A 14522-nucleotide genomic window follows, 5' to 3' on the forward strand; every position below is an offset into this window, starting at 1 on the left:
CAATGGCTTGACTTGAGTGCATTTAAGTCACTGTTTTCAAATGACTTGACATTTGAAGTTTTGAACGAATGACTAGATTTGGACTTAAGTCATTTACAAAAATGACTTCACCTATGCTAAGTTGCTTTAACTAAATACCTTTTAGTGAAATTTGGTTATTTTAGCTTTATTTTTCAATAGGGGGCGAGCATGGCCACCGACCACCGTACTATCTGAACTTCACTAAATCTAAGGTAAACAAACTGCCATTGCATTTCTAAGTGCAAACTGTCAGGTCGATTATAGATTTATTGTTCATTCCAAAAATTCATCACAGCTCCGCTTTCACTAAAACAACTTACAGCGCAGTAAAACACGTCTCGCCAGTATGGCGTTCATAGCTTTGTTTCCAACTGCAGTTGAGTTTTTCCAGCATCCGCGATATATAGCACAAAAGTGACTGAGTAGGGATTAGCTGCATCACATGCCGACGGAGTCAGTAGGACATACGGGAAAAAGGAAGTATGGAATAACGATATAAAACATTCATTCTAAACACGCTCAACACACAAGTTAAATAAAAAAATACAGATGCTCGCTCTCTGAAAAGCCCTATATTAAATGTAATAAATTTTAACTTTTAATTTATTTGTTTAGATTTTGTGTTTGTCTTGCAAAATATTGGTCAAAATCGAACGTGTTTACCATTGGTGGAAGTTTGTTATTAATTTTTGATGCCAATGATGTGACTTGAAATTGACTTGCGTCAATAATGACTTTGACTGGGACTTGTCTCGATATTTGTTGAAAATGTCTTGACTTGTACCAACTACCAGGTTACTTTGCGTTTGACTTGACTTGAACTTGAGTTGTTTCCCAAATGACTTGTTTACAACAATGGTAAATACTTACCAATAATAGGCTTTAGTACTTAAGTCGTAAAAAGCTTCACTATTAATTGTCTTTTGTCAATCGACGTTTACTGCAAAATTTGTCGTAGTTGCACCATTAAGTTTGTCAAATTTATCAGATTTTATCACCACAGAATATATTTTGCGCTTCTGTAGAGGTAAAAGTATTAAATAAATAAAAAAGCTAAACAAGAAAAGTTTTTTGCTGAACACAGATGCACTTGACAAGAACATTTACCATCTGGAAATGACATTCTCTTCGTTTGTTGACAACAACAAATATAGGCCTAATAACACCAATGATACTATAAACTATATCAATGATAACACAAGGTCATTATTTTTTATTTCTTTGTCCGTTTTAATTTAAACAATACATAGTAATACCTAACCGTTTTGAAATAAAAAAACACTTACAAGATATTTTCTAAAAATATGGGCATATTTTTAACCGTTAAGTGGCGCAGTGAAGCAGCAAGAAGCAAAACTGAAAAGGGGTTCGGGTTTTCTAAGGAGGCTCAGTGGGTTACATAAAAAAAACGTGCAAAAATTCTGCGCTGGCGGAGAGACGGAGATTTATTGGTGCACCGGCTTGTAATGGACTAATGGCAATTAATTATTCAAACAAGAATCTTCTGGGAATTTAACCGTTGGCACTGGACGGTTCGCTTCGACGTCGTGAAACTGACTGTTGTTCGTGAAAAACTTTGTTTTAAATCTGAGTGAGTTTTGATTTCACTGAGGCTAACTAACACATGTAAAATATCAGATCAGCAACAATAATGCCGATATTCAATATCTTAAAAACTTGTTGCACATAATTGTTTTTTTTTTACATAATCTGCCCTTTTTTTTTTAAATGTAAGTAGACTACTTTTTTGTTTTTAACTTTTTATAATATTTTTTGTTTACAGTATAATGCGAACGACTCTTCATGTTTACAGAAACACAAAACACAAAACCTAAAATGTATTTTGTTTAATAGGGCCAAAATGTAGGCCTAAACCTACAGCCATTGTATAATTAATTGAAAATTTGTTTGAAATTTTATTCCGAAAATTCCGGTTTGAAACGGCGTCAACCTGTCGCTTAACGAATTGCCTAATTTATCTTGAGATATAATCTGACTGAGTGTTGTGAAAATCCTTATCTTGGTTAGCCTACTGCTGTGTTTGGTCATGGCTATGTTCCCAAGAACGCTGTCAATTTGTCCCAGTGGTGCTGTGTATTTGTTTTGTTATTTTTGTCCAAATAAACAAATCCTGCCTGTAGCTCCTGTAACAGTGTTAAGATTTTTAAATAGCTGAAAAACTTTAGCAAAGTAACTTTAGTAAATCACATTACAGGTACTCTTTCATATGTTGTAACTGGTTTTTAACGAAATAACAAGTTCTCTTTAGGTAGCGCAAGATTTACGAATTTGTTACAAAACTAAATGATGTGATGATTATTATTTAAGGCGTTGCATTTAAAATATATATCATTATGTTTTATTCTTCTGAAACAAAGAAATTAACCGAAGTCTTTTGAGAGTGGAATAAAGTTTGTTAAGCTGTGAAATAAATAAGGCGCTCGAAGGTTAACATTTTTAGTTCTGTTTCATTCGGATCATGTTATGTTCCAAGCAGCTAAGGAACTTATAGGCGCTAGAACAATGGTTCTTAACCGGGACACCAACAAATTCTTAGAGGGGCAAGCTCTACTTTACTTTAATATTCAACTCAAGGCACAAGGCAATTACAAAAGCGTACGCGGTAGAAAAAGGGTTAAGAACCACTGCTCTAGAAAGTCTGTTTTCTCGCACGGCTGAAAAGGTATTGATTGAAACTTGTGGACAAATAAAAAAGAATGTGGACTTCGTGTGGTCCAGTCTGATTAAAACTCGACACGCAAAAAACGTATTTAGTTGCGAAACTAGTAAAGCGAGCGTTTTCCGTTTTACATCTTTCGATTAAATGACACTTTTTTTAGTATTGCTTTACCCAATAATCCGGTAGTCTGAAAAAAGTACGCTTGACTTCGAGCCAAAAGATATTTTTTTTAATTTTGTAAAATGTAAACACAATTTTTAGGGTTTATTTTAACGATTTATCCACTAATACAAATAACCATAGGCGTTTGCCAAAGCTAAAAAAGTATTTTTTTTTATTTGAACGCAAAATTAGATTTTGTATATGAAAGAGATCTTGGCAATCAGCACTTAATAGAAAATAATTTTTCGAAGGCCATTTTTTTCCTTTAGCGAATTTTTTTTCTTAAGTGTAACATAACGGATAGACAATGTCGAAACAGAATTGCAACACCAGTCTATCACCTGGTATCGGCGCTTAGCCATTTAAGGTTAAGCCTTGAGGCTCATTTACGGCCTAATCCGAAATTATCCTGTCTGGTCCGAAAATAAATCGTCGGCGCATTGTTTACGAGCCAATTTCGCCGGACGCACGCGCGGCTATTGTTGCGTCACATACCACATTGATAAGGTGTGAAACTATGAACCGAACAGTTCCTAACAGTTGCTGTCGTCAAGCGTTTTCACCTGGTAGCTCCCTTTTTTCGTTTTTGAAACGATTTGGGACCTCATAAAGTTTCTAACGGGAAATATAAACAACAATTACTCCAAAGTGTAATTTAAATTAATCAGCAAATTCATTGAAAAGTAGTTAGGCTGACAAAATTAAAATTCTCAGGGACTCCAGTTTGAGAATGTCTGATTTATTACTTTTAAGTCTTTGAGTTGCGAAATAATGTCTTAAACACTTTTTATGTAAACTTGGTTGGTTGAATATTCAACAAAACATTAACTTTAGTTAACAAGGATACTCTTTTGGGTTTGTTTTGAGAATATAGCGACAATTAAAATCCTAAGGGACTCCAGTTTTAGAACGTCTGGTTTATTACTGTCAAGTCTTTAAATAGCTAAATTGTGTCTTTCACATTTTTTATTAACTTGATTGAGTGAATGATCAATAGAAAATATTCACTTTTCAAAACTTAACAAGAATACTATTTTTGTGTAGTTTTAATCGATTTTTAGGTGAAAAAACAGGAAAATTGTTGTTGCCGATTTGATTGCACCAACGTGAAGTGAGTGGCCACTACGAGACGGAAAGTTCATTTTTTCGTACGCGCTACGCATTTGAGCGACACGTCATACTCAAAGGTTTCTCGAAAGGTCGTCCACTTTGTAATCCTTTAATCACCAGCCAACTTTTAATTTCGCATCCAATTTTGTCTCTCGCGTTTCGCGCAGGACTTTTCTGTTCAAAAAATTTCGCGATTTGACGAGTCAAACTGAAGTAGAGATCTCACATTATATCGTTTTGAAACCGATACCCGATAACAAATTTATAAACCTTCGATTGGTGGTTATTGATCTTAAACAGCATTTTTCACCTGAAAAGAAAATTAATAAATAGAGAGTGTTGGCACTAAAAGGTATCTGAATTTAACCGCTAAGGCTAATTATAGTTTAATAACATGATTAGCATCGTTTTTAGTCTTCATTTTTTTTGTTTATTTTGTCTTAAAAGTGAATGGCCTAGTATAGGGAACGGATCGGGTATCAGTTAAAATAAAAATGCTGTACTTTACTGAAATATCGTGCATCAATGTACAGCACAATGTAGCGGACATCAGCAAACCGGTTCACGTCAGCTGACAACTATACCGGGAAAAAAGGCACACTTGACGTTTCAGGGCGCCATTGTTTTGCGTTTTAGACTAAACGTGCCAAACGCAATAACAACAACAATCGTACAGTACAGGCGACCATAGCGTGCCTTTGTGTATTTTGCCCAAACGCACAACAGCTGTACGCGTAAAAGTCCCGCGATAAATGTCGCCCCATTAAATTACATTTACGAGGGCTTAGATTTTTGGGCGTGCAAGCGTTATAGGTGCTAGGTTGTCAAAAACGCCATAAAACACGCGGCTCCAAAGGTTAACACACCACAGAACAGAACCCCATCATGGGCACACAACGTTGTAATAATAATAATAAAAAAACGGCAGTGAAAAATACAACGCCGGCCGAAGCCCAACCATTATATGACAGCGCTTGAATCGGCAAGAATAATCCAGTTTGAAAGAACGAAAGCGACCAAGCGTCGGTTCTGAACGAACGGCGGCGATTTTTTTTCATCGCCGCTCCACTTCGCCGCGTGTTTTTTGTTATGGGGAGCTGTCAGGCCTTTCGCAGCGCCCGCTCGCCGTTAGTTCCCCGGGCCGCGACACAAAAACCAGCGTTTCAACTGATCTCACTCAGTCTGGCTGTTCGCTGGCTCGCAAACTTCACTCCCCGCGCGCATAACTGCTGCAAAACAGGCGCTTCACTCCCCGTTTTCGTGCTGTTTTGGGTCGTTTTTAAGGCGCTTTTGACCACTGTAGTGGCGTTTTTTCGCTTCCGAGCGATGCGCGGTAAAATTTGCTCGACAAAGTCGGTGTTTTGCGACTTGGGTGCCAGTCGGGAGGGCGCGAATTGCGGCTTTGTTGATGAAGGCCCGGCCGTGAGTTGTGAGCGTCGCGGAACAGCCGATGGAACAGCCGCGGCACTGACGCGGCAGGATGCGATGTAATAAAGCCCAGCGTTTCCCTCTAACAGGGCAGATAGGCAGGCCAATGGGGAGGCGAACTCTTGCCGAGCAGAGCGTTCGGGCGGCGGGTCTGTTTATTTTTCTCTGTATTTTCTTGCTGCTGCGCCCGCGCGCTTATCGAAAGAGAGCGGGCGCTTTTACGCTCCGGGCTCTCTGGGCAATAAATCAAGCAAGGGCGCCAACCGAACCGATCTCTGAGGCACAGCGGGACGCCCAAAGCGAAGCGATCGAATTTTTTTTCGGCCGAAGCCCTTTTTGATCCTTATCGCCATTGATCGCGACCGAAAAACACGGAAAATATTGAACTTTTCTTTTTTGACCGGTGACTTGAATAATTTCCACTTGACCGCTGATGAATATAATAAAAAACACATAAAAACTGAAAACAGTCGATGCGTTTGCCTTTCCTAGCTCAGCGCCGCGGCTCGATTTCGGAGACTTTTGGCACTGTAGTGCTATTAACACACAACCAGGGCTGCGCGGTCGGCCGTACGGTCGTTAGTCGCTTTTTGGCAAAGTGCGATGTGACGAAAATACGTGCTTCTCTGGCCCGAGCGAGCTCGCCTATCGCAGCGCTAGCCTCGTCGACAGGCAAAGCCCATGTTAGGATTATCTTTCGCCGAGCACCAACGTAATTACGAAAACACATGACCCGCAGCGAGGGAGTAAAATGGAACAGCCGACACTTATTACATCGCGGCGCGCCTGAGACGCTGCGCAGCTACAGTTGGCAGCTTTTCTGATATCCCTCCGCCAAATCGCCTCTTTGAACGCGTTTAAAGCGGCCTGTCAAGCGTTTTAAACTTTTAAAAACGCATGTACTATTTTAACATTATATACTGTAAAATGTGATACGTAAGAATACGTGTTATAATCACACAATCAGCTTTGTTGCCTGAAATTTAAATTCGTCTCAGTGCGCATGAATATTCGAAAGAAATCGCGCTGTCAGGTTGGCGAGTGTTTGGTGCAGTTGTGCATTGTGCAGTTTTCGATTCCCAGCTCTTCCTACACGCTGGACTTACAACACGTGCGAATGTCTCCAGTATTCAGAAACAATTAGTGAAGACGCTGGTTATCAAAATAAGGGGAGAAAGCCAATGTCGGCTCATTCAGTCAGGCCGCGTCCGTTTGGTCGCTGGGCGAGTGAGGCGCGTTGCTGTGAAGTGTGTGAGGTAGGGAAGGGCTAGTAGCGTATTGAATAAGGCCAGATACTGCGTTAATACTTTTGCGTAGCTCGCTGTCGAATCCTTACGCTCGTAGTATAACCCTTGTGCTTTGTTTGCCTTATGTTGCTCAGGAATCTATTGTTTAAATTCGAAGTAGCCTTGTGGCAGCAGACAGAAAGAAGCGATTGGTCTGCGGCCGCCTTTGTACAGATAGATCTCAGGGATGGTAACTAACACGGGCACGACTACCGAGACCACGAACAGTGTAAAAGAAAACGGCGACTGCAAGAAAGACCCGCAAACAGCAGCAGCCGCAGCAGCTGACAACACTGTGAAAGACGATGTCGCAAATTTGAAGCAAGGTGCCGACGACGCGAAACGAACACAGCAACAGCAAAAAACAGCTGCCGCTCAACAGAATGACAACGCAACAACAGCTATGGCAGCAAACACACCAAGCGAAGCAAGCGAAAACGCCGCCACTTCCAACGGCATTCCGCCAAATCCGGCCTACAATAGCTCCAGATCGTACGGAAATGGAATGCCGGCCAACGCGCCCCCCGTAAATGGCCCCCCGCAGCCGGGACAGAGCAGCTCCTACCCTAACTACGGCGCCAGTGTTGGTTCATATGGCTACAACCCGGCTTATATGCAGTCGCCTGGTGCCAGGCCCCCCCACAGTGGCACCAACTATCCACCTATGGCCAGGTACCCCAATTCTGGTGGAGGCGGCACCCCGACCCTGAACCAGCTTCTAACGGCGCCGTCCCGGTACCAGGACCAACAGGGCCCCTATGCCGGCCATGCCAACGCACCACCCCCTCCGCAGAGCGAATACAGTCAAGGCCAGCCCTCCTGGCAGCCACGACCCCAGCAGGTAGCCATTTTTGTTGTTTCTTTATTTTTTCAAACATAAATATTTTCAGCAGCAAAAAAGTGTGAATTTATTTTTCGACAAATTAACATACTGTTAATTAACATACTGCTTCCATTTTTGTTGAGGGTTGTTTTGGGTAACACCTATCGTTGTAAAAAACAGTATTGCTTTTTAAAGCCGTTTTACTGTTTTAACTTAAAATTCAACTTTTCTTTAATTTAGCACAGGCTGCTCAATATTATATTAATTTTTTATTGTAAAAAAAATATGTGAATTTAATGTTGTGGTGTCCCGATATTCTCTTGGTTAAGTCACATTTTTAGGGATGTTAACTTTAAATTCAATTTTTCTTTAATTTAGAACAGGCTGCTAAATTTTATAATAATTTTAAACTAAAAAAAATGGTGAATTTATTTTTGGGTCCCACTATTATCTTGGTTAAGTCACATTTAAAGGATTTCAGCTTAAATTTTAATATAACTGCTGTTTTTCTCCAATATGGCTACAGTTATTGCCAGTTTAGCATATCTGTATCCAAAGGGCTGTTTAAAGATTCCCACTTTATTATTGATGATGTTTGTTTATTGCTTGTCTGATCCAAGGGCAGCTTCTGGTGTTTGTCTGACATCACAGAGACGACAATTGACTGCTTTGTCAATAATAGATCAGCTGATATTTATTTGAGTAATTTGCCTTGCTGGTGGAAGTTTGTTTACTTAAATTCTTGTAGTAAGATGGACTCTGATTTTTGCTGATAAGAAATATAGTGTTAGTCATCACACTACTATGAGTGACTCAGTAATATTTTTTTCCTTCTAGGACTTTTGCTAAACCATGTACAGAAGTATTAATTAGTTACAGAAAAAAACAAAGCATTTATTTTTTGGTCATTCATTGATAGTTTTATTCAAATGTGTAAAAAATGACGCTCATTCTTCATTCAGGTAAAATGGCTTTCAACACCAAGACCTGTAATTTTGTTAAATTGGTTTTCAAAATTTGGTTTTAGCAGCATTTACTTTCTCACAGTAAAAGTGTTTTCTCTGTTTTAAATTAACTCAAAACTAATTAAGGCTTGTGTATATTTGTCTTCCCAAGTGCCTTTTTTAGCCTTACTGTTGAAATAAATTATATTAAAGTTTATAACAGATTCTTTCCATTATTATTATTATTTACTGGAAATAGTATTCTCTATTAAGACTCACTTAGTCAAAATATACTGCACAGTTTACTGCTGAAGTATATTAGTAAAGTAATATGTATTTCTTTGTTGGTACAAGATGTTGTTTTTACAATCTGTTCAACGGTATCCAAAAGTTTTAAATATTTTCATTAAAAAAAATTCAAAGAAGTTGTGTAACCACTAACTTGCATCCAAATTATTTGTAAATAAGGCAATCTTTGTAAATATTTTGGAGCACAATACACGGTTTTTTTTAGTAACTTCAATAAAATATAAAAGCCATAATATTTGATTTAGCTTATATAAAATATTATGAGCCTCAAATATTATGGCTTTTATATTTTTATTTTTTTGTAAATGTTGTATTTAAAATTTAGGTCCTAGGTTTTAATAGTGAAGCCTGTCAGTCAGGCACAAAAAACAATGTATTTTGTGGCAGTTTTCAAGCAGTTTGGGTATTAAAATTTTCTTGCAAACCACCACGAAAAAGGGGTCCCTGAAATTCGGAAATTTTATGTGCGCCTCCTCACATGAAATCTGGCCAAAAATTTAGAATGAAACCTTACGCGTGAACACCATTCAGGAACAACGCCAGTGCGGCGCGCTAAGCACGTTTCGAAGTTGACCTTCGTAAACAAGCCGCTACTCCCGGCAGGATGTGTTTTTGAAAAATGTGCCAGAACCATGTGATCCAATGAAAAGGCGTCGGTCGTCCCACAGCCACAGCTGATTACGCGTCGCCCCTGCACGCGCGTGCATTGGCGCAAGCGCGCGCGCAAGAGTGTATGTGCGCTGAAGTGCTGCTAGCTCCGCGTCCGTCCGCGTGGGTTAGCCGAGCATCAGACGCAGATATAGAGAGAGGGCTTCATCAGTTTTCTTCGGTGGTGGTCCCTTTTTTCACACGCCCATAGTGTGCCGTAGTTTCTTCCCGCGTCATACCCCCCTTTGGTTTTCACATTGGCGGCTTTCACGCGTCGTTTAACGGACAGTCGCATGACTTCAAGGTGACGATTGTGTGTTTCGCGCGTGCTGCTATGTGTCGTCGCCTTTTGTTTCCCGCGTCCAATTCATTCGGTCTTCTTTGTTCGACTCCGTTCTTCTTTTGTGTCGGCTCTCTGCACGGGCAAAACAAACAGGCGTCCGCGGCGCCACGAACAGTATTTTGCCGCCGATTGATTTTTCGCCCGTTAAGCCTCTCAAGTTAAAAACAAAACGCCGTAAACAGCTGTTCGCGTCGCTTTTGTACCAGGCTGTTAATAGCTTCCGAGCTTAGTCCAACGCTTGCGAACGACAGATATTAACGCTTGCCGTCAAAAACAGTCCCAAACTCCCTCCCCAAAGGGCGAAAATCTCGCGTTCCGATCGCAGCCCTTTGCTAAGAATGAACTTGAAACCGCCCCGCCACCGCATAATGACATCGATTACACCGGTGGGGAATTTCCTCTCATTGTGACGTAGACAAACAGCAATGTGGCGAGCGAAAGGTCACGTGGGCACGCAAGTTGTAGCCGCCTGCCTGGCTGTTGTAAATAACGGTGGCTGGCGCGCGGAAAGTTATTTATAGCCGGACTGGTTTGCATAGTTGCTAATGCCTTTCTCCCCGCCACAAATCTTGTGGAACCTGCCGAATCTGTGGGATTCTTGTCAACTTGTTGTTGTTATGACGCGCCAAGCCATGTGCCACACTATTTCACTTCACTTTTAACCTATTTGTTCCATTTACATTGTTTTTACCAAAATTTAAAAACGATCTCATAGATTTTTTACAATTGCAGTTTGGTATCTAGGAGTACTGGAGTCCTGATGTTTAAAGTTGTGGCGAATGTTACAAATCGCATGAGAAAAATGTGCTGTTGGTTTTGCCAACTACTAAGAAATTTCAATTTTTTGGTCTGTGTAGTAGTTGGAAGTTGTAACCCTACCTAATGTATCACCATCATCTGGTGTGCATTTAACAGCTTGTCGACAGTAATTGTAATAATATATTGAGACTACCCGGTTATTGAAATATTAGCATGGAAGTATTGGTACTTAATGGTATTGTCAATTGGTTTCTATAGGAGTGATGAATAAAATTTTGGTCATTAACTTACTGCAATGAAACTTGAATGCAGGAAGACTCTTTCCTAACACGATATAGTTCTGGAGCATAATAGTTGAAAGTTGTATTAAGACGTAGTTAAGAAATCAAAGCCCATACAGAAGTAGGTATCATTTCCAATGTTTCAAATATATACAACATATGAAGAAATAAATAAAGAGTTATGTGAAACATTTAAAATGATCCCAACTTCTCTGTGGGCTTTCAAAAACAGCCCTGGTTTAACTAATAAATTTAGTAACGTTTGATCCTGTTTGCAATTAGCATTCCAGTCTGTCAAAAGATCTTTAGATAAAAACGCTTGCCCAAAACCGCATAATATGTTGCCTGAATGTTATTACAATGTCAATTTTACAATTCTGGCATTTAACTTTGAGAATTTTTGTATGAATCCCTGCAGCTATAATTAATTAGATTTGGTCAGTGTCAAGTTTGAAACGAGGCGAGAGAACGCAATACGGAAAACGTTACATCATGAAATATTATATTATTCAACCAACAATACATTTGATTATGCGAAAGCTAGAACGCGCTAATCTAAAGCCCTATTTAAAAATTCGTAAGATAACTTAATATTAATATGAACTCTAAGATTTGACTTATGGCAATTAACTAATTTGGGTGTTTAAGTGTTGATAAACAAGTAACAGTCAGATTAGGAAAAATTAAGTATTAAATCCATTAATAATACCCAGAGTAGAATATTTTGCTATGGTGAAAAATGAGTTTGAATTTATGATTTATCAAAATGACTTGAGTAATGGTTAACAACAATTCTCTGGACCAATTAATTTGTTTAAAATGCAGTATATAATAGATAGTTTGTTTCTATAATTGTTTTTTTTTATAATTTATTCTTGTGCAGGATTTTTACTGGCTTGTCCGGTTGAAGTATGCTACCATTTGCAATCCTTTATTCAGACATTTTCCTTCAATAAAACACTCTTATGTCGCTACACAGATAAAATGTGGAAATTTTTGGCAAACAATATTTTTTGGGGGTAATTAGGTCCACAAAAATAACCCTTTCATGATCCACACATATTTATTTATATTAAGACACAGGCAATGACCTGTATGATCAACAATACTAGGCCTGCTTAAATTTACCTGCAGCATTACGTTTGTCTGAAGGTGTTAACACTGCAATTCAGCTCTTACATACAGAGAATCGAGTTCAGTTTGGTCCATACTGGTTATGCAGGTTTTGATGTATCAGGAAAATCTATGCCGCTGTGCAGCCATTGTAAATATCTACTCATAACGATGCCGCCCATCTTGTAAACAGTGATGTGTCGTCCTGTGTGACATTTGTTCAATGCTAGGCATGTGCAGGCAAATTAGTGCCGGTGAAAAATCCATCATATGTTAATGAAATGTAATATTGATACCCCCAATACTGTGAAAAATAGTGTTTTGTTGTTAGGCATAGACCGACTATAAAACACATACCAAAGTAGGTTTTAAACATTGCAAACATATATGTCTTATTTTTTGTCAAAAGCTGGTTTGTTGTTTATAAGAATTTTGATTTCACATAAAATTTGTTAATTTAGTAATTTATCCAATTGTCTTTTTGTTATATTTTACTTGTTTTGAATAGATTACCTTTTGGTGGAAATATACTAAACTGGATGTTGGTTTAACATGCGAGATGTGATGCGATGCGATGCAAACGAATGATTGTTTGTTATTTTATCTTCCCTTTGACTTACTCAAATCAATTTGATCACTCTGTTTTTTACCTTTCATTATAGTTAGGAAAACATAATGTATGTTTTTATAGCTACTGGGATATTGGTAGCTATAAAAGGATGATTTATTGATTTCGTTTTACAATTACTAAAAGATTATTACTCTTTCTTTCTGATTAAAGCTATAAAAATTCATAATTTGGTAGTACATGTTAATAAAATATGATTTGTGCGTTAATTTATTGATAATTATTTTTAAATTTATTTTATTTTACCAAAAACTATTTGATCATTTTTTACCTTTCACCATGGGTATAAATTATGCAAAACCAGATTGTACTATTTTGCTGATTGATTTTACTCCAACCTTATTTAGTCTTTTTTTTTATCTTTTGCCAGGTATGAAACAATTCTTTAATTGGTCTGCACAGGTTTTCATGCAATCAAAATGTGATTACTCTATTTACTAATCTTATACACTTTACTGTTAGTGTTTTTTTTACAACTGGTCATTATATAGGTATGAAGAAATCCTAACTAGATTTTCATGCATTTAAATGTGATTGGTTTGTTGACTAATTTTAGACACTTTATTTTTTAGTGATATTTTGCCATTCATTATTTTATATAGGCATGAAAACTCCCAATCGCAACTAGATTTTTTGCATTTAAAACATGAGCAAGTATTTATTCTTCCCAGGATTTTTTTCTTCGGTGTTTTTTCTCCTAAAAAAAAATCGTATATTTATAATTATGCCAAACGTGTTCTACTGATAATTGAACTGTCTTTAACCAATCCGGCGTATTTTTCCCCGCTAATTAACAGCCCGGAAGTAGTATTTTCTGGCAAAAAAAATCCGTTTCGAAACCAACAGGGTGCGCGTTTTACTTTGACCGCTGTGTAGTGTTTTTGGCCTCGCGTAGTGTCGCCAACCTGCGCGACTTGCGCGTGGTGGCGCGTGTTTATTCGAACCGATTTGACCTCGCGGTGACACGCATGACCACAACTCAACTTGGGTGAATCCCCCCGTAAGCTCAATCCTTGACAACACAACCAGCATAGCTCGGCCTCATTTGCGAGACCGCGGCATCGTTGGCGGACGCGCGAGAAATTGGCCGACCGATTACTATTTACTGAAGAGACGGCGGCGTTGGCGACACGCTTGTTTGTTGAATGGCTCTTAACAATTCTTGAAATTCTAATTTTTATTTCAAGCGCGCTTTCGACCGTTTCCTTTTTTTATATTTAATCGCGCAAATTTTTTTGTTTGTAGAATTCAATAAAATCGTTTTATATACTAAACAATTGGCGACGCGAATTTCGTTAATGACAGTGCCCAAAATTACAATTTTTTGTGAGTGAAATTGTAAAATTTATATTTTCGTATTTTCATTGCGCTTTTAACCGTATCCTTTCTATATTTAATCGCGCAAAGTTTTTTTGTAGAATTCGTTTTCATATACTCAACAGTTGGCGACCAGGGCTGTGCGCGAATTTCGTTATTGACAATGCCCGCAATTGAAATATATTTTTTTAACGGTAAAATTTATATTTTCGTATTTTTATTGCGCTTTAAACCGCAACCTTTTTTATATTCAATCGCGCAAAGTTTGTTATTTTGTGGAATTGAAAAAACTCGTTTTATATACTCTACAGTTGGCCAGTAGGCCTGTGCGCGAATTTCGTTATTGACAATGCCCGCAATTGAAATATATTTTTTTTAACGGTAAAATTTATATTTTCGTATTTTTATTGCGCTTTAAACCGCAACCTTTTTTATATTCAATCGCGCAAAGTTTGTTTTTTTGTGGAATTGAAAAAACTCGTTTTATATACTCTACAGTTGGCGACTAGGCCTGTGCGCGAATTTCGTTATTGACAATGCCCGCAATTGAAATATATTTTTTTTAACGGTAAAATTTATATTTTCGTATTTTTATTGCGCTTTAAACCGCAACCTTTTTTATATTCAATCGCGCAAAGTTTGTTTTTTTGTGGAATTGAAAAAACTCGTT

The 14522-nt window shown here is 38.2% G+C and overlaps 1 protein-coding gene across 3 annotated transcripts in view; it reads left to right on the forward strand.

Moving 5' to 3' along the window:
- The first annotated feature begins 6730 nt into the window (after positions 1-6730).
- The window catches only part of LOC146138736 (uncharacterized), a 34792-nt gene continuing 27000 nt past the window's right edge, over positions 6731-14522 (forward strand). For all 3 annotated transcript variants that reach the window (XM_083393491.1, XM_083393493.1, XM_083393492.1), the window contains exon 1: positions 6731-7528. In XM_083393491.1, the coding sequence (XP_083249617.1) occupies positions 6875-7528 (654 nt within the window). In that variant the 5' untranslated portion in view covers positions 6731-6874. The remainder of the gene's footprint in view (positions 7529-14522) is intronic.

This window comes from Ascidiella aspersa, chromosome 7 (assembly GCF_963924565.1).
Source record: "Ascidiella aspersa chromosome 7, kaAscAspe10.2, whole genome shotgun sequence".
In the NCBI taxonomy this organism is placed as follows: Eukaryota; Metazoa; Chordata; class Ascidiacea; order Phlebobranchia; family Ascidiidae; genus Ascidiella; species Ascidiella aspersa.